Here is a 19,782-nt window from a genome sequence, read left to right as displayed (position 1 = left end):
CAAATCTTTTCTTATCCCCAAATGACATGAAGTGACCTGAGAAAATGATGAACTTACTGCTGTTAACTAAAGAATACAGATAGTTAAAATGTGTGGCATTTGTTTACTTTAATATCATTTCTCCCCCTTTTTCATGTTTTTTCCTCTTGTGAAGAGAATTCTTATAACAAAAATCACAAATAGGTTTTGTTTTGCTTTGATTGATTCCATAAAGGTAAACAACAAATTGAAATAAAATGAAGCACTTATTTATCAAGTTGATGGTTTTTTTTGCTTGTGGAGAGAGAGCCCATCCTGTGACTGGATACCAGGAATAAGTCGGGAAAAAGTACACTGAAGAGCACTGTATGAAGGATGTGGTTTTTGTTTGGGACATTATCCCACCTTAACCCCCATTTTCTCCAGTCATTTTGGTTATGTACGGTGTTGTCTGCCCATGCTTCCAAGCACCAGGCCGTCAAAACAAATCTTTATTTAACTACCATCAGGTGTTAGTAGCAAAAGAAATGCTCATTAGGTTTATATACTGCCTATGAGTATTTTAATGTCTGTTGAGAAAATGCACTTTAAAAATCAACTTCAGTGTAAATCAAGGAGTATAGTGATAATTTGATGTATTTCCTTGAAAGACCTTCTGGTACTGCTGTGCATAAAGTGCTCAGTTTTAAATTGGTGAAACTAAAATGTAGCAGCCAACTATTTACACTATAATTTCACAAACCATTCACTGGGTAAAAAACATTTTTGGTTTTTAATAAACAATATGATTATATTGCCAAACATATAAAATGCTACTCCTTGTAATCTTTGTAATACTGCCAAGTAATTCTCTTTAATAATGATATTGTTTTCAGTTGCTGATCATTGAAATCAACATCTTAAGCAATCAAAGTCTATTATAATAAACTCCATTGACATCTTTATTGACTTTTCATGGTGTACAGTCAGTCGTATTTTACCATCTTAAAACCAAGCCATAATGAACATTAATTAGGTACCTTAATTCAGTGTGCTTTATGTTCATTTATAGCTGTGCTCCTTAGACTTCCACAAAGTATACAAAAGAACAAATCCCCTGGGACCATATTCCAAAACATTCAAAGTTTATTTTGTGGCTTTGTTGGAGGGGGGGTGGCACCCTTCTATGTAACCCAGTTTCAGGATATATCTGGTTAACAAAGAGTTTTGTTCTTCCAAAATAAAAATATCTTAAAACACATTTTTTAGATTTTTTTTCGTTATATGTTACTAAGGAAATCCCCTTACAACCACTTTGTAAAGTATTTCTTATATGCATTGATAGGCATAATAATGGTCAATATGGAGTCTATAATACTAAGACCTCAAACAAAAATGTTCAGTAACATGTTAATGATTAGGTACAGTTAGATACTATGTCTCCACTAAAAGTGCTGTGGAAGAGTGAGTAGTAAATATAGAAAATGCCCCTAATAAAATAAGTGCAAAAACAGTTGTAAAAGATGTGACAATAGGATCCCATTATTGTAAAAACAACTCAAAATAGAAATGTTAATACATGGAAAAAAGACTTGAGAGCCCTGACAGGTGTGGCTCCATTGGTTTGGCATTAGCCTGCAAAGCAAAAGGTCACTGGTTCTGTCACTGGTCTGGGCACATGCCGGGTTGTGGTTTTGGTCCTTGGTCACATGGTACAGGAGGAAACCAATCGCCGTTTCTCTCAGCTTTCCCCGCTCTCTAAAAACAATTAAAGTATCTTTAAAAAAGACTTGGGAGATACCACAAAAAAATTACAAAGGAATATGAGTTTTCTGGTAATATATTGGGTCAAGAAAAAAGACATCTGAAAACTAAATGTGTCCTCACTGTCTTAGTTGAACTATGCCAGAAACTTTGCCTCTTAGCTAGTGGTTCTCATTTTAATCCATCCAATAAAATTCTGGTACTACATGTTCTGTATCTTGTGTGATTTCCCTTATAACAGTATCTTAGAATAAATAGTGAGTGTTTTTCACAGCATGTCGTTTCATCCCAACTTTCAGTGCAGAATCAGTTCCAAGCATCTAGGATTAGCAAAAGTGCCTGCTTCTCATGATCTTCACTAACAGACTGTACCTTTGTACTAGTATTGTGTTTTGGAAGTGATACAAATTTATCTACAGAAGTAGTCCCAGAATTAGGAAGAAATATCACTTTTCCTGGTTCTAGTTTTTAGACCTTTGCCACTTAATTGCCTAGGAAATCAGAACAGTTAATGCAGATGGAGATAACAGTCTAAAACAACCTACTGAATAAAGACTACATCAATGGAGTAGGAATGGCAAATGATGGAATATTAATTTCTTAGCATTAAATGCTGTGTTAAGTAACATATCTAAGAGTTCTTTTTGTTATAATTGAAATAGTGTCATCTTGTTCATTGGGCACTATAAATGAAGATTATATTTCTCATTTAAATGTGAGTATAAGTACTCCATTATAAATGTTTCGTACCATATTTCAGGTCTTTCCTTGATTTTATAGGGTGTTTCTGGGTTAAGTTTTGGCTTAAGGGAAGCTGTGGCTGGATCTTCTATTCAGACCAGCGAAACTTCCCTATCAGCCATAGGTGTTTTGCTTTCTTACAGTCTGTGTGTTCACTGGAGCAGCATCCTTCATTTCTTTCAAGAACTTTCCCATTACATTCCTAACTTAGCTAACTTTGGTAGAAGGGGCCTAGCTTTTGTCCTTTCTTAGCTTTCAACATGCCACCCTCACTAACCTTAATCATGTCTAACTTTTGGGGATTTAAAGAGGGAGACATACCTACTATGCTTCTTTCCTTTGAACACTTAGCAGCCGTTGTAGAGGTTAATAATTGTCCTCATTTCAGTAATGTGTCTCTGAATAGGGGGCCTGAGGAGAGGGAAAAGGAGGGGAACAGCCAGGTGGTAGAGCAGTCAGAACACACATTTATCGATTAAGTTTGCTATCTCACAGTGGTACAGTTGATGGCACTCCAAAACAATTCAATAGTAACACCAGAGATCACTGATTACAGACCACCGTAGCAAATATAATAATGAAAAGGTTTGAAACATTGTAAGAATTACCAAAATGTGACGCTGACATGAAGTAAGCAAATTATTGTTGGCAAAAATGGTACTGATCAAATTGCTCAACATAGTCACCACAAACCTGTTTTTTTTTTAAGAGCAGTATCTACAAAATACAGTAAAACAAGATATGCCTATATTTGGTATGATTTGGTGGTTATTTTCTGGGTCTGGGAATGCTAAGAATTTTTTTCATAGAAATTAATGGTAATTGTTTCTCTGCTTTTATGCCACTTTAGCTTACTAAAGGTTTCACTGGGACCCTCTACTTTCAGATAGCAGGGTGGAACCATACTTTCTTTCATCTAGCTATTTCATATTCCTTTTTCCTTGCACTTCTTTCTCACCATGTCTTCTCTGATCCACCTTTATTTTTCCCCCGAAGTTTTAGATTAACTTGGGTCCCAAGATGACATTAACTAAATGCTAAACCAGTAACCATTTTGCACCTATCAAATGAGCAGTTGTGCTATTTTTTGCTTTGTGGTTTCTTTTTAAATAAAAATACTGGCAAGGCTACCAGGAGTAGAGTTTACACATCAGTGATTGGGATATAAATTTATGCATCTTTCCGGAAAACAGATGGTAGTATGACTTAAGACTTCATTTATTTTCATGTTCATTGATCTACTAATTTTCACTGATACTGTTTAAGTGTTTGTTTCAATATGTCTTAAGGAAATGAAAAATTGGGAAGAACATAGATATCCAGTGATAGAGTAACTGGTAAATAATGTTACTTTTTCTGTGTGCAGTGTAAGTTTTAAACCATACAGAAGACTTCAGTTAAAGACCTATCTTGGTTTCCTTCACACACCTCAGTATGAATAAATTCTAAAAAGCTGGACATAAAATTCCTCATCCACAATAGTCTCCCTCAACCCACACACCAAAGACAGTGAACTCTGGGTTTGGTAAATTTATAAATGATTTTAGGGGTTTTTTAACATTAAATTTTTCTTCTGCTGTAGATACACAAACCAGCTTTTAAAAAAAAGAAAAGAACAACATGAAATACAACTGCTGGCTGAAGGTTTCTCTAGCAAGACCTATGCCTTTTTCACTGCAGACTTACTTACGTACAGCAATTCTCAAATATAACCATCCTGGACAGGTGTTATTAGAATACTCCAAAGATTGGGATTTTAATCCTTAGTTTCTGCTGAAACATCCATCTTGAACCTCAAATCTCACTGAGTATGCTTTTGAACTTTCAGTTGACCCTTTGGGATGAAGATGAGAAGGTTATTAAAAGAAACCTTCAAAAACCAATCATTTCAGGCTTTATAAGTTCCACGTTTCATTTGAAGCTTACTTGGGATTTACCTTTTCTAGCCTGTTTAGGACTTTTCCCCCCACAGATCCCTAGTCAGTGTTGTTCACAGATACCATATATTTTTAACACTTTTAGATGCAGTATGGTATTACGTAAAAAGTGGTTTTTTTTCTTTTTGAATTTTTGTAAGAGTTTATTTGAGCCAGACTGATGACATAGAGGAGGAGCAAGGTGTCAGTTGTTCCCAGGTGTTAATTGTTACAAAGAACAGATACTGGTGCCCAGACCAATGTGGCTTAGTTGGTTGGGCGTCATCCCACAAAGGAAAAGGTTCAATCCCCAGTCAGGGGACACCTGCAGACAGGCAACCGATGGATGTTCTTCCCTCTCTTCCTCCCCTTCCCCCCCCTTCCCTTCTAATAAATAATGAGCGAATGAAAGAAAAAATACTGGTAATATTTATGGTAATGTATTGATGTACCCCCTGGGTCATGTTACATGTACCTAAGTCTGTAGCTCGTAGAACCACTAGCATAGTTCAACCTATTGTTGGCAAGAATGTTTGACTGTCTGATGAGGGACAACTGGGTTGAGAAACTGCCTTTGAAATTAACTCAATGGGTATAGGGATCTCATCATTTCTGCTTTTATTAGGAATACTTTTAGAGGCTGATTTCCTAAAGGTAAACCTATGAATTCTGGCTGTGTGTCATTTTTCTGGTTGACAAAGCACAGAGTCTAAGGTGTCATCAGCATATTATTAGCATACATGTGTTCTTACAGGCCTCACTGTGTAATGCTGTTCCTTTTTCAGTGCTGCAGCAGTAGGAGCATGGGGGAGAAGCAGTCCGGCTAACATGAAAGTGATGCTGCTGGCCAAGGGAAGGCGACTGGGTTCTGTGGGAAGGGCTATAGCTGATCCATCTGTTTTCTAGGTAAGCCAGCCTCTGTTCTAAAGACCTCACCTTCTCATGATTTGCACGTTTTAATCATGACTAGATCATGATTTCCATTTATATTTAATTTGGGAATGGCATCTTTATCATTGTAAAATAAATGATAGCCTTTTAAAACAGTAATTTGTACAGTAAAACTCTCATGAATCACTGGGTCTTCACCATGTAAATGTTAATCGATTCTAAATTTTTCTGCGTAAGGAAAACGCATTTGTGTAAGTGGCAAATATATGAACACACTGATATTTTGTGTATAGGAGCCAAATAAATAATGTCCTTTATTATGGTAATTGGTAAAAAATATGTGGATAAGACCAAAATGAAGATTGAAGCAGGAACTTCATTGAACATTGTAAGGTAAGCCTGAAGACGTGAACCAGGCCATGGATTGTAATTCAGTAAGTTTCTCCCTGTCAACCATGAATACTATATTCTGCCACTGAGCAACAAAAGGAAAAATATTGTATGTGGAAAACAGCTTAAACAAAAACAGTTCCCTTTCAGAAGAAGGCCTGGCTCCATCTCTGTTAGAAAAGCAGTTTGGTCAATGATGGCTGTATGTACTTCCTTAGTGTTAATGAAAAAAACTTAAAGAAGAATTATTTAGTGTTTCTACTTGTCAAATAACAGAGCTTAAATACTTGTAAAGAGTGTTTTAGAGAAGCAGTTCTTAGATTAAGATAAAAGCTTTGATGAATCTTCTAAAGAATCAGAAGTTAAACATTTAAATATATCACAGAGCTGCCAATAAAAAATAAAGTAGTGAGACTTGCTGAGGTGACAACTTTTATTGCATGTAGTAAAGAACAACTCTTAAAAAAGTGACTACTGTAGGTTTTTACTTAATCATAACAGTCAGTTCTTACAGATTATTCTAAATAGTGGGTATAAACTTTTAAAAACCATTGCTTGAAATCTAAACTGTTATTACAATTTCACATAAAGAACACTGTAGGTAGATACAAATTGCAGGGTTTTCGTCAGAGGGGAGAAGTAAGGGAAATTAGAGGCTACTTTATGTTCATATATGGAAATAATTCTTAAAATTCTAATCTGAAATCTGTTCTTGTACAGATTTGAGTATGAGCACAGTTGAAGAGGATTCTGACTCAGTAACAGTAGAAACTGTGAACTCTGTAACTTTGACTCGAGATACAGACGGGAACCTCATTCTTCACTGCCCTCAGAATGGTAAGAGACCTTGCAGGCGTAATTATGAATCTTTGTGGATTTCTTGATTTTTATGTCACCTCTGACTTTTATTATGCAGATAGACACTTTAGGCTAGGACAGTAGAAAAGGAAGGTATTTCTTTAGATCATGAGTTAATCATAATTTTTATGTTTGTATTTTTAAGAGCTTTTGATACATTTTTAAATTCACCATAAATTTTAACCTTTTATGAATAGCTACTTTATAAATAGACTCTGTTGAGCCTCCTAAAATGGTGATGGATTAGATATGACATACTTCCTCACCAGAGTATATGTGGTATATTACAAAATGTAGAGGTAGTCGTGTTGTGCCAATACAAATAAATTAGGTGTTTTTTTTTGCTAGAACCTGTGTTAGAGAATTTTAAGTGACTATCTGAATATGCTCTTATATGATCATATGTAATGAATTAAGATTCAGTGGCCTTGGGGCTTGTGATTTCATTTCTGTACCTTTTTCTTATTTATAATTTATTTATTTATTTTACTTTAAATTCACTTTTGCTTAACCTAGATTTTGTCTTTTCTTTTGAATCCATTCTTAAACCCTAGGTTATTTCATTCAAACTTGTGGTTTTAACGACCACCTACATGTTAAAATGATTCAAACTTCTGTCTTTATTCTGAATTCTGTTTCTTAGAACCACCTTTAATGTCGCATATCCCAAACTGAATTCTTTCACAAAATTCTCAAACCTAGTTCTCTTTTCCTTTCTCAAGTTTATTACTTTTAGTATCCTAGATCATAAATGCAGGCAGGAATAAGTCCTCTCATCTCCCACATTCATTCCATCATCAAGATAGGTGGATAGAGTTATGTTTCTTGAATCAATTCCTTCCTCTCTGTCTCAAGCCCTCCTTTTGTAGTTCATTTGCTCACGTGGGTAGCTTTAACAGCCTTTTAACCAGTCTCTCATCTCTAATTCATCTTTCAAACTTCGAAGGCATACTGGTTATGATACTCAACAGTGTAAGAAGGTTTTTAAAGCTTACCGTGGTTTTTAGACTGTAGTTCAAATTCTTCCATTGGGCACATAGGCCTCCCATCTTCTCAGCTTCCCTTCCGCCTCCGTCCTGCCATGTTTCACGTGTCTGCGTTCCACCAGTTCATGCTTATTTATTTGTACTTTCCCAACAGACCTTAAGCTTTTCAGACCTACTGTCACTGTACATATTACTCCTACTGACAGTAATAATCACTTTCCCTGGCTCTGTTTCCCTTTCAAGTTGAAGACATGTTCTCCTAGAAACCTTCCCTCACCTCTAGTCTAAATTAAAATGCCTTTCCTCTCTGCTCATTCAACGGCATCTTCATTCTACCTTCATAGCTCTTATTATACTGTTTTAAAATCGTTAAGTTAGTCATCTCAGCGAGCTCTGTCAGGGTGGCTCATTGTTCTTGTCCCAGCACCTACCATATAGTAAGCATTCAGTAAATTTGTGAGTGAATTAAATACTCTGCCTTTGTCTTTACATGTGAAATATTTGGAAAGCCAGATAGTTGACATCCAGGTAGTTGACAAAAATATGATGTCCAAAAAGTGGCAAGTTTGTCATAGTTCCTCGTCATGAGAATGAGAGCTGAGGTACTATACTAGACATAGAGAAGGAAATACTGCTTGGAGTCCCACTTTTGTGGCTGGGTTTCATGAAGTCCCACAATTGGCAAGAAGATTGTTTTACAGTCATTACTTTTATGTTTTCCTCGCTGTTTTGAATGTTTTGAGATTTCTGTTTTGTTTTGTTTCATCAGAAGCTGATGAAATAGACTCAGAAGATAGTACTGAACCTCCACATAAAAGGCTTTGTCTGTCTTCTGAGGATGATCAGAGCATTGACGGTTCTACTCCTTGCATATCAGTTGTTGCACTTCCACGTAAGTCACTATGTATTAAGAACAGAGTTTCCTTTTAAAATGAAATTTTAGCTTGCAAGAAATTTAATTGGCATTTGAAAGTAGACTTAAACCCATCATTTTTCTCTTCATCAAAAAACCTCTCTTTAACACTTAATGAGTGCTTATATATATTCCAGGTGTAGCTCTAAGTACTTTTACATACATTGTCGAATTTAATCTTCTCAATCTTTTTAAAATTATTGCCCCCACACTCCTACCCAGGAGTCTTTTTAAACATTTTTTCCCCTTGATCAAGCTCTCCCCTGTGAAATTTTAATACCATGGATATATTGTACTTTTTTGAGATGTACTGTTTGCATATTCTTGTGTGGTTAATAAAGAGAATAAGATTTTTTCACACACATCTCACAGGAGGCATATTTGCCCTCACTGAGGAAGCATGCTGTAGCGTAGGGACTGTTAAGGCACAGAGAGGTGTAGTAACTTGTCTAAGGTACTACCCAACCATCCTAGTTCTTGTAATTCATATTCTTAGCTCCAGTGCTGTAGTGCCTCTTTATATGGTAAACAGCTAAGTGGAAGTTAGATAGGAGTCTGATGAGTTTATTCTCACTAAGAAAGTTTTAACATGTTTATATTCCAAGATCAATCATTTAGAGTAGACTAGATTCTAAGGAGGTACAGTATTTCAGGGGGAATACTGTTGGCAAAAGTATACTGCCCAACAGTGGTGACATTAGATAGTATTTCTGATTGTGTAGCAAAAAATACAGAATGTTGTTGAACTGTGTTGTCCCTCAAAGCTGGAGCAGGTAGTCATGGCAATGGGTTTGAGGTACAAGGCTCTGGGTGTCACTCTCTGAGTAAAGAGTCTTGCCACATCAGCCAAAATCCAGTGGGGAAAAATTTAGACTGGGTTTTTATTGTGGAAAACCATGTTTTCACAAGTACATACTTCGTATTTAAAGTTTAAATGCATATTAAATTTACAGAAAAGAAATTCTTTTATATCAGTTTTCTATGAGACTTTATTAAAAGATAGTGTTAATGTTCATATTGCTAATATTGCTTCCGGTTGTGACTATACAAACATAACCTATTTCTAATTAAATGATCTTTCCTCTTAATGATGATTCATATGATTTTTTTAAAACTCTTTTCTAATTTGACTATCATATTGTTATTCAGTTTTAAAACTTGATTGGCCCATTTGTACAGATGAATTCCACATGGACATTTTCTAAGCTACAAATTTTTTTTATTCAGCTGTAATTGACAGGTAACATAATAGTTTCAAGTGTACAGCATAATGATTCATTATATTTATGTATTGTGAAATGATCACAATAAGTCTAGTTACCATCTATCACCACACAGTTACAATTTTTTTTCTTGTGTTGAGAACTTTTAACATCTGCCCTTGGAACAACTTTCAAATATACAACACAGTATTATTGACTGTAGTCACCATGCTGTATATTACACCCCCAGGACTGACTTATTTTATTAAGCCAGAATTTTTGAGTGATTGTTTTGACTAGTTAATTCATTTAAAGTATAGTGCCTTGATCATGGTTGTAGGTTCAAACTGTACTTCATAATTCTATTTTATTGTGTTGGTCTGAGTTCGTCACATCCTCACTCACATTAATGGCTAAGATAATATGGATGTATTGACATAAAAATACATGAGCTGCTTGATGTTGGGTAATAGTATATCACAGAGAGAAGGACATTCTAAAGCCTAATATTTACACTAAAACTGAATTCATGAAAAGCAGACTTGAAGTATTTGTATGTTCCCTGAATTTATAAAAAGTATGTTGGTAAAATCAACTTAGGAACGTTTCCACACTTAAAAAGTCACATGAAAGCATGAAGTCCTAGGGTGGGGGGACTGAGCAAAAAAAAAAGAAAAAAGCATTAACTCCTATATCCACCGTCATCTGGAACTGATTGAATAGGCAAGTCATTTTTGTTGGATTTCTTGGGGGTAAATATTAAAATTTTTTAATTTAACTTAAAAATTAACTCTAATATTCATATTTTCTTTACATGCTAAATAAAATTGATAAAATTTATCTGTCTGAACTAAAAAGTCCTCCTTACTCTCATGGTGATCAGTCTGGATCACTTGCTGACTGCTTGTTTCCGCAGTTGGCCCCGTGGCCCCCCTCTCCCCCCCACCCCGCATTCACTCCATTCCCTATTTGTGGTTGTAACCCTTGGTGCTCACTCATTTAGATGGTTGTTGCCATTCCTTAGCCGCCTCCTTTTCTTCACACTGCCTCACCTCTACAATGACCACTTTGCTATTACCTATTAGAGTCCATTTGTTTCCTATTTCAGATTTTGTTTCCTACCACTACTTCTACGCTTCCAGCTCACTTCCTCTAATACTCTTAAAACTCCTGTGATCCTTTGCCTCACTAGCACATTTGATCTTACCACTTTTTCTTTTTGTGTCCAGTTTCCACTTTCGTGGTTAATCATTGTAATCACCATTTTGAAGTTACCAGCAAGTCCTTTTTTTCCCTTATCTTTGTTCTTTGATGAAATCACAACCGTGGTTAAATCTGCCTATTTATGTCTATACCCAGTGGGAGGAAAACAGCATAAGCAAACTGACCAGTCTCATTTTAAATTGATGATCATTAACTTGAAGTGGGATCAGGATGTTGCCTGCCAGTCACACCACACCACACCTCACTTCACCTCCCACTCTGAGATGACTTTCATCCGTACCAAAACCTCTGATACTTCCTCTACCATTTTTACTCTCAACGAATAACCTTGCTTCCTACTTAAGTTTTCACTACCACAAATATATATCCGCCTGTATCTATGTCCGTATATTATTTCATTTCTCCTAGCCAGCCCTTCGATTTATTAGATCCCAGCCCTTTTGCCTGTTCACAGACATTGTCACAGCAGTTCTTTTTCTCTTCTGAATCATCACTTTTTCCTTCTCTCCTGGATTGTTTCCATTGGCATTGTAAACATACTGTAATTTCTTCTTTAAAATAAAAAGTCCCATTAGCCTAGTTTTGGCTTTCATCCAGTTACTCTCCTTCCATTAAGAGCAGAATACCTTAAAAAGATGGCCTGTACTTGCCTCCATTTCTTCTTCCATTCTTCCTTAAATCCACTCTAGTCAGGCTTTTGCCTCTATCACTTCCCCAAAACAGGTCTTCCCAGGTCTCCAGACACCTTGTTGCTAAATCCAGTGGTGATTTTTTTTTCAGTCTTTGGCTTAATTGATCTGCCCACCATTTTTGACAGCTTGTCTGCATCTCTCCAACCTCTACGTGTGGCATACCCCAGGGCTGAGTTCTTAGACTGCTTCTGTTTTCTGTTTTTACTCCCTAGAATTCGTTATTTTAAATCCTGTCTCTGGTGATGTCTCCCGACTTAATCCAGTTCAGACTTCTTTTAATCCTCACTTGAGGATATGCTTATTGATTTTAGAAAGAGAGGAAGGGGTAGGGAGAGAAAAAGAGGAAGAAAAACATCAACTGGTCATGTGCACCCGGACTGGGGATCAAACCCACAACGTAGGTGTGTTTCTGACCAGGAATCAAACTAACAGCTTTTGTCATACAGGACAATACTCCCACCATCTGAGCCACCTGGTCAGGGCCAGAATTCTTTTAACTCTAGAAGTTTAGTAGATATCTCAAATTAATATGTTTAAAACTGAGTTCCTGATATTTTCTAAATTTTGAAATTGCTTCTACAGTCTTCCCCACCTCATTCATAGCCGGTACATTTTTTCCATTTCCTGCAATTAAAAAAAAAACCTATAATATCATATTTGACTTTTCAACTTCTCATGTTTGCTTTACCCACAAAATCTACTTGCTCTACCATCAAAACATATCCGTAATTTGAACTACTTCTCATCACCTTCACTTGAACTGTCAACTGTGGTCCAAGCCACTGCATCTTATGGTTATTGAATTAGCTTCTTAACTGATCTCACTCCAGCCCACGCTGCCATTTCAGTTATTTTCCCTGTACTGGCCAGAATGATCTGTTAAAATAAAAGATTATATCAATCCTCTAAACCTTCCGTTGGTTTCTCATCTGAGAGTTAAAAAAGCCAATGTCTGTATAATGCCCAGTCATGTCCAACCTTTTGGCATCTCTGCACTGGAAGAATTGTCTTGGGCCACAAATTAAATATATTATGACATATAATCACAAATGTCAATGTTTTAAGTAAATTTACAATTTTGTGATGGGCCACATTCATAGCCATCCTGAGCCACATGTAGCTTGAGGGCTTCAGGCTGGAGACCCCTGGACAATTTCTACATAGTATCTTCTTGTTCTCATTCAGTCTGTTTTGGCCACTCTGCCCTCCTTGCTATTCTTAGGAAAATCCAGGCGTACCCCTATCTCAGAGTCTTTGTACTCTGCTTTCCTTCTGCCTGAAGTGCTCTTTCTCAAGACTCCTACCTGACTAGCTCCCTTCCTCACTTTGTACCAAGCCTTGGTTACTTTTCTTGGTCTCCCATCTAAGATTTCAAATACTCTCCCTCACTTCCAGTACATTCCCTTTCCTGCTTTATTTTTTCTTTTTACTATTTATCACCATCCAACATAAGTATCGTGTTCATTTTATGTTTAACCCATGAGAATATAGGCACCTTAAATGCAAGGTTTTTGTTTTTTTAGCTCACTGCTATCTCCACATAAGTCAGAGCAATACCTAGTATGTATGAGGTGCACAATAAATATTGGTTAAACACGTACATATATGAGCAAGGAATGTGTTAAGAAATTAGATGGTCACATTTTTTTCATGGATTTTTAAAAATTAATTGGAACCTTTCATTCTAGAGTTAAACCGTTCTTTTTCTTGAAGTTTCAGAAAATGATCAGAGCTTTGAGGTGACCATGACTGCAACCACAGAGGTGACAGATGATGATCTTACTGAGGGAACTGTGACACAGATCCAGGTAGAGTAAGTCTTTTTACCGACAGCGAGAAGACTATCCTTTACACGTATTACAGGTGATAAAATAGTGCAAACATTTTGTCTGACAAAGTGGCAGCCGCAAAATTAAGGTAAGACTTATTACTTCATTCAGGGTCTCAAGTCCCTGCACGTGTGAGTCTCAGAATTGTAAGCAGAGATAGAATTTTAAAACTCATTCCCTGTAGAGTGGTTCACATCTGGTGAAACAGATAATGCATGTGCATTCTTTATGTACACAGAGGGATTTCACTTGAGCTATTAAATAACTGTAGGCTTTATCTTATCTTAAGAAATTGATTGGGGTATAAAGCTTTTGAGGTAGTTTTACCCAGCAGTTTTCTGTAGTGACTGATTTAGATAGGCTGCATGTGTTCTCTATTTTACGTCAATGGATGCTAGACTCACTTAACTCATTATCGACAGTGTTGAGTATCATGGTTAAAATTTAATCATTATTGCTTCATTAGATGGTTATTTACATGTTTAACATTATACGACTTAAGCAATGATTCTAATTCTTCATCAGGAAACTGTAAGCCATGCAGTGCCAAGGGTTTGCCTGAAGATGGCAGTTAACGAGCACATGCCAGGGTTATTCCTAAGGTTCATATGGACTTGGCTGTGCATTTAGACTCATTGTGGAGAATGGTGATTTTATCTTTTTAACCAACTGATTCAATACAAGAGGCCATAGACACTATCTAGTCTCTCTCAAGTCTTAGCTTTATAAAGCCCTCTTGGTCTTCAAAAGAAAAAAATCTAAGATATATGACACAGAAATTCAGTTATAAAACTTTTCATACTTGTTCAGTGATTTAGCTTTTTGCCCATGGGTTTTTTTTAAACTGCATTTATGAATGTAACGTATTCATTACCACCAGATATAAAAATAAAGTAGGTGACAACAGAGCTGTGGCTTCCCCCTTATTTTGCTTTGGTGGTTCAATGATACCTTCTCTCTTTTCAAGTGAGATGGATTTCATTCCCTCTTGAAATTAGAAATTCATTTTTTCCTTATTCACAGAATAGTCCATGCCCTGGCTGATGTGGCTTGGTGGACTGAGCACAGACCTGTGAATGAAAGGGTCATTGGTTCGATTCCCAGTCAGGGCACATGCCTGGGTTGCAGGCCAGGTCCCTCATAGGGGTGTGCAAAAAGGCAACCACACATCGATGTTTCTCTCTCTCTCCCTTTCTTTCTATCTCCCTTCTCCTCTGTCTAAAAATAAATAAGTAAAATCTTTTTTAAAAAGGAAAGAAATAGTCCAATCTTGGTTAGGACTCACCTTCAGCCAGTGGCATAGCTTAGCCGTTGATCCACTGTGGAGACTGCACTTGGTTGAGTGATCACTAGGCATACAACTCTCCTTATCCTGGCCTGTCTGTGATCATTTCATACCCGGCTTGGCAGTACTGTTGTCAGATTTTCTTCTCTTTAGCCCAAGGCCAACTCTTAAAAATGGCTTTGTTCCTGCAGAATTTGATAGATTAGGTATGTATGTAATTGAAAATGTACCCAGTGATAATGGCATAAATGTACTGAAAGCCACTGAATTATATAAGGGGTGAATTTTATGGTATCTGAATTATCTCAGTAAAGCTTATATTTTAACTACACATTTCTCCATAAATAATGCTGTAGCTGCAATAATAAAAGTAGCACCGCATAATTCTTGGAAAAGGAGGCACATTAATGAGGGCAGGAGTCAGCTCTAGAGGTTGGTTAAAAGAAGTTGGCAGTAAACAGTAAGCAGATCATGATTTGGCAATAATGTCTTTTAGCCTGGTAATCCTTTAAATTTAATAAGAGATTACATTAAAGATGACTGTATTTTAGAAAGAAAACTACCAGTAAGGACATTCACAATTATAACACCCAATCCCAGCATTTCCATTTTATTGTATGTATGAGATCATTTTATATATAAATATCCAAATGTATATTTGTACTTTTTCAAGATTCTACAGAATGAGCAACTAGATGAAATATCTCCATTGGGTAATGAGGAAGTTTCAGCAGTTAGTCAAGCATGGTTTACTACTAAAGAAGATAAGGATTCTCTGACCAACAAAGGTAAGATACACTGTGAACTTTAGCATCTACTGGAAAAAGTGAAGATAAAAAGCTTATAGTTATTTGGATTCTGAGCTGGACCTTCATAATTGTGATTAGTTATGGTAATTGAGCTATTTATGTATTTATATTAAACGTATTGGGGTAACATTGGTTACTAAATCCTGTAGGTTTCGAGTATACATTTCTATGATAGATGGTCTGTATATTGCATTGTGTGCCCACCACCCACAGTCATATTGCCTTTTGTCACCATATATTTGGCCCCCTTTACCTTTTACCACCCCTAAACCCCTCCATGTGGTAACCACCATACTGTCATTTGTGTCTTGAGTTTCAGTTTTATATCCCACGTAGGAGTGAAATCATTTGGTTCTTGACTTCTTCTGACTAGGACTTACTTCTAATTGAGTTAAATTTGGCACTAAATGACTGAATGAAACCAACATTTGTTTTTCAATAATTGACCATTTTGCTGATATGAAATAGATTTTTGTCCTGTTAATTTTTGAACAAATGGATAGTGGTGGCATTTAAAAGACAATATAGTATACTGCTTATGGGAATAGGAACTCAAGCCTTTTCAAAGATCTACTTACTTTGGTCTGATAAATAGCTTAGAGGCTTACTGTCACATGGTGTTTATAGTGCTGCTATGCTCATAAGGATTGCTAGAAAGCTGCTACAAGAAAGTGGGGGTTGTGAACATGCCACTCTGAAGTAAGGAAAGGAAGCAAAAGTAAGTAAATTGTTTTTAACCACTGTAAATACTCAATTAGAATATCTCATTCACTCGGTATCCAGTACCTTATGTTTACCTTGCCCTAGAATCTTTCATATATGTAATTTTGCCCATAAAATTTATTTTTCACTGAAGATAGTTTTCAGAAGGTTTTAAGCATATTTGGGCTCTCCTAATACTTGGAAGGTTTTTTTAGCTGTTCTGTACTACTGAAGGGTGAGAGAAATAACTGAGAGGAAGGAACTTTTTTTAAATCTTTCACTTACCATTAGTAGAGTCAAATGTATTCTTCCTTAAAAATCAGGTTTCAAAAGCAGCTTTACCTGGGGATCTTTTAGGGTTCAGAAGAATGAGAAATTAAATTAGCTACATTTTATTAAATATATTTAATCAGAAAGAAAATCTTTAATATTTTATTCCTCTTAAGGAAAAACATTTTCTATAACATTCTTATTTTCTTTTAAAGGACATAAATGGAAGCAGGGGATGTGGTCCAAGGAAGAAATTGATATTTTGATGAACAATATTGAACGCTATCTGAAGGTATTTACAGCATTTTTTTATTTGATTCACTAATTTGTTCACTGGCAATTGCAAAAATATCAAAGCAGCATGTTATACATAAGAGCTTTCTATAATTTTTGTGATGTATGACTGCCTAATGTTATAACTTAATAATTCTAAGGTGTATAATTATAGTATTTTTTTAATTTTTGAATTCTCAGTTTTATTGCTTTAGTTAACACCCTGAAGTTTAGATAAAGTCTTGATAGCCTCTCAGACTCTTAAAGAGCCTTGTTTTTTAAAGCAGCTTATAAATTAGAGTTTAAGTTTATTTTGTCTAAAGTCTAAGATATGCATCTCCTTTGAATGAATTTATGACATACTAGCCCTTCCCTTCTTTAAAAAAAATCAAAAATTTAATTCAATTTTATATTCAGGCTTTAGTTAGTTTAGTCATCCTCGTTTTTTTTAAAATATTTTATTTATTTATCTTTAGAGGGGAAGGGAAGGGGAGAGGGAGAGAAATATCAATGTATGGTTGCCTCTGGTGTGTCCCCTGCCGGGAACTGCCGTGCAACGCAGGCATGTGCCCTGACTGGGAATCGAACCGCGATACTCTGGTTTGCAGGACCGCACTCAATCCACTGAGCTACACCAGCCAGGGCCCGTCCTCATTGTTAACACAGAATTTTTGAGGCACTGGAGATATGAATTGCCTTAATACACATTAAGGCAATAATGTGTTTGATTTTGAAAAGCCAGCAGTCCATTTGGGAATATTCACAGTAGGTGAAGAAAGATACAAGGCTTTGTATGTGAGCGCTACATGTTGTAAATTCTGCATGAGATCAGAGGAAGAAGAGTATTCCCAGGGCTAGGAGTGCTACGGGAAAATGTTCATAAGAGCAAAGATTTAAGCTGTCTTTTAAAGAGGATGTAGAACTTGGGCTAAAATAGAGATGGAAGGAAAAGCATGCATAAAATGCTAAGCATCAAGAAATCGGAGATTAAACCCAGATCATGTTAAATTAACTTCTTTAACTTGAACCAAAATTATGAGCCTCTGAAAACTGAGCTTTGAAGTCCAGACTGGAGAAATAGAACTCTACCCTGTGGGAAATGAGAAACTGGTACCTTAGTTAAGTTAGAGATCATTACGGAAGTCTGTGCTCTTCCCAGGGAAATCTTCCGGAAACTTGCTGACCATTTACTTCCAAAATTAAGTTAGATTTAAATAGTGCATGTTTGAAATGTAGACCATTAGCATTGTTTGGGAATGGTAGGTGTGTAGTATTTATGTAATCATTCTATTTGATACTTAGTTGGCTAGAAATAGGTTGCTGCCTGGAAAGACCACATTCTTAGCTTAATTTTAAGCTGCATCCTTCCCAAACTAAGCTTTGTAAACTATAAACAGTTAAAAACTTTTCTTTCTTAATGAACAAAGATCTTCCCATCGAGCAAATTGTTTTGAGACAGAAATGTGGTAACCATTAAAATTTCATCCAGAGAAAAAAAGAAAAAATTAAAATATATCCAAAACAGTATTAAGTTGACCACTGGTCACATACACTTTAGTTAAAACGAAGAAAATGCATGGGTTTCGATAAGACAAGTAATGAGGGGTAAGAGCACTGAATTTTGGGAATTTAGGCAGCTGGCTGCTTTTCTAGGGGATTGGAATAGATGATCTCCAAGACCCCTCCCAACTTTATCATTCATGGCAAGGAACATGACTAAAATGTCCTACAACTTTTTAGATGACCTTTTCAGTTGACTGGGTGAGAGTAGTAAGGACTTGAAGCTACAGGGATAGAAACGGAGTTGGCAAGGAGAGGGCAGTTAAGCAGGTTCTCAAAGGAAGTTGCAGGAAGAGGAAATGAAGAGTTGGAATAACTGAACAGAGTTCTCATTTTGGGTGATTGAGAGAGTAAGGATTAGGATTGGCAGAAACAGGAAATGTCTAAAAAGATGTAGATTGTGGGAAAAGATAACTTACTTGATTTTAATTTTTGACCATAGTTTTTATTGTGTGGTACTCTTCTAAGGACTTTGTAGAGACATTTTAAAAACTAAGTATTTAGATGTCATATATTTCATATTTCAGGTAAAAAGATAAATGAAAGAAACTGCCACAAGTAAAAACAAAGAAAGAACCTTTTTATCTCACCCAGATGGTTATCCTGCAACACAGTGCCCAATAAATATTTAGGTTTAATCCCTTACAGAATTGAAACTGCATAAACAAAAGAATTTTAGAAAAGAAACTGCGTAAACAAAAGAATTTTAGAAAAGATTCTAAAATTTAGAAACTTTTTGCTGTTAAGTTGGTACAGATTTTATACATTCAAAAGAGTATATAAAATGTATATCTGTGTAATTTATACCTGTTTTTAAATTTTTTCTAAATAGGTGACTTCTCTGGGAATTATGTAACTTCTTTTGTTAGATGTTATGATTTGAAACCAATTCCCTGTTGAATTCTTTAGCTATATTTTATTGTGCAAAATATGCATACTATAGGTTACCTGTTTTGTGGTTAATCGTCTTTTAGGGTTTTTTAAATTTTTTTTAATTTATTTTTATTACAGTTTACACTTAATATTATTTTATATTGATTTCAGGTATACAGCATAGCGATTAGGTATTTAGATAACTTATGCAGTGGTTCTCCCCAATATTTCCATTACCCACCTGGCACCATACATAGTTATTAAAATATTATTGAGTATTTTCCCTGTATTGTATTCACATTCCCGTGACTATATGTAACTACCAGTTTGTACTTCTTAATCCCTTCATCTTTTTCACCCAGTCCTTCAACGGTTTCTTTTTGTTTTTTTGCTATTAATTCATACAAATCTGGTGGGTGTGGATGGTATTTTTACTATGACTTTAATTTGTAATTTTCTGAATTACATGTTTTTATGCATTTATTGGACATTTGTTTCCTCTTTGAAATTCCTGTCCAATTTTCCTATGGGGTTTTTCTTTTTCTAGATGTACTCAGTCTCAATCTGTGCCAGATACTAATGGTTTTTCAGTTGTGTTACATACAGATAGTTCATCTAATTAGTGGCCTGTTTTTTCCTTCTCTCT

General features: G+C 35.8%; 1 protein-coding gene and 1 long non-coding RNA gene across 6 annotated transcripts in view; one reads left to right on the top strand and one right to left on the bottom strand.

Moving 5' to 3' along the window:
* Positions 1-5,195: 5,195 nt before the first annotated feature.
* Positions 5,196-19,782, top strand: part of DMTF1 (cyclin D binding myb like transcription factor 1) — a 32,149-nt gene continuing 17,562 nt past the window's right edge. The window contains exons 1-6 of one of the 2 annotated variants that reach the window (XM_037066134.1): positions 5,196-5,285; positions 6,381-6,497; positions 8,274-8,396; positions 13,249-13,343; positions 15,323-15,437; positions 16,646-16,722. In XM_037066134.1, the coding sequence (XP_036922029.1) occupies positions 6,389-6,497; positions 8,274-8,396; positions 13,249-13,343; positions 15,323-15,437; positions 16,646-16,722 (519 nt within the window). In that variant the 5' untranslated portion in view covers positions 5,196-5,285; positions 6,381-6,388. The remainder of the gene's footprint in view (positions 5,286-6,380; positions 6,498-8,273; positions 8,397-13,248; positions 13,344-15,322; positions 15,438-16,645; positions 16,723-19,782) is intronic. The other variant, XM_037066135.1, reaches the window with a different exon arrangement.
* On the bottom strand, positions 6,853-19,518 carry LOC119000979 (uncharacterized). 4 transcript variants are annotated; one of them, XR_005069452.1, is made up of 4 exons: positions 18,854-19,518; positions 16,446-16,510; positions 14,650-14,834; positions 6,853-8,404 (listed from the first exon to the last, which is right to left on the bottom strand). It is a non-coding gene; the product is annotated as an uncharacterized LOC119000979 (long non-coding RNA). The 4 variants fall into 4 exon arrangements; XR_005069449.1 differs by lacking the exon at positions 18,854-19,518 and having other exon boundaries at positions 16,446-16,648; XR_005069450.1 differs by lacking the exons at positions 6,853-8,404; positions 18,854-19,518 and adding an exon at positions 11,597-11,832 and having other exon boundaries at positions 16,446-16,648.

The sequence above is a fragment of the Sturnira hondurensis genome, unplaced genomic scaffold, assembly GCF_014824575.4.
Source record: "Sturnira hondurensis isolate 20B ecotype Veracruz unplaced genomic scaffold, ASM1482457v3 Scaffold0016462, whole genome shotgun sequence".
Taxonomy (NCBI): Eukaryota; Metazoa; Chordata; class Mammalia; order Chiroptera; family Phyllostomidae; genus Sturnira; species Sturnira hondurensis.
Note: the sequence above shows the minus strand (reverse complement) of the source record. Positions and strands in the feature narration are given on the sequence as shown.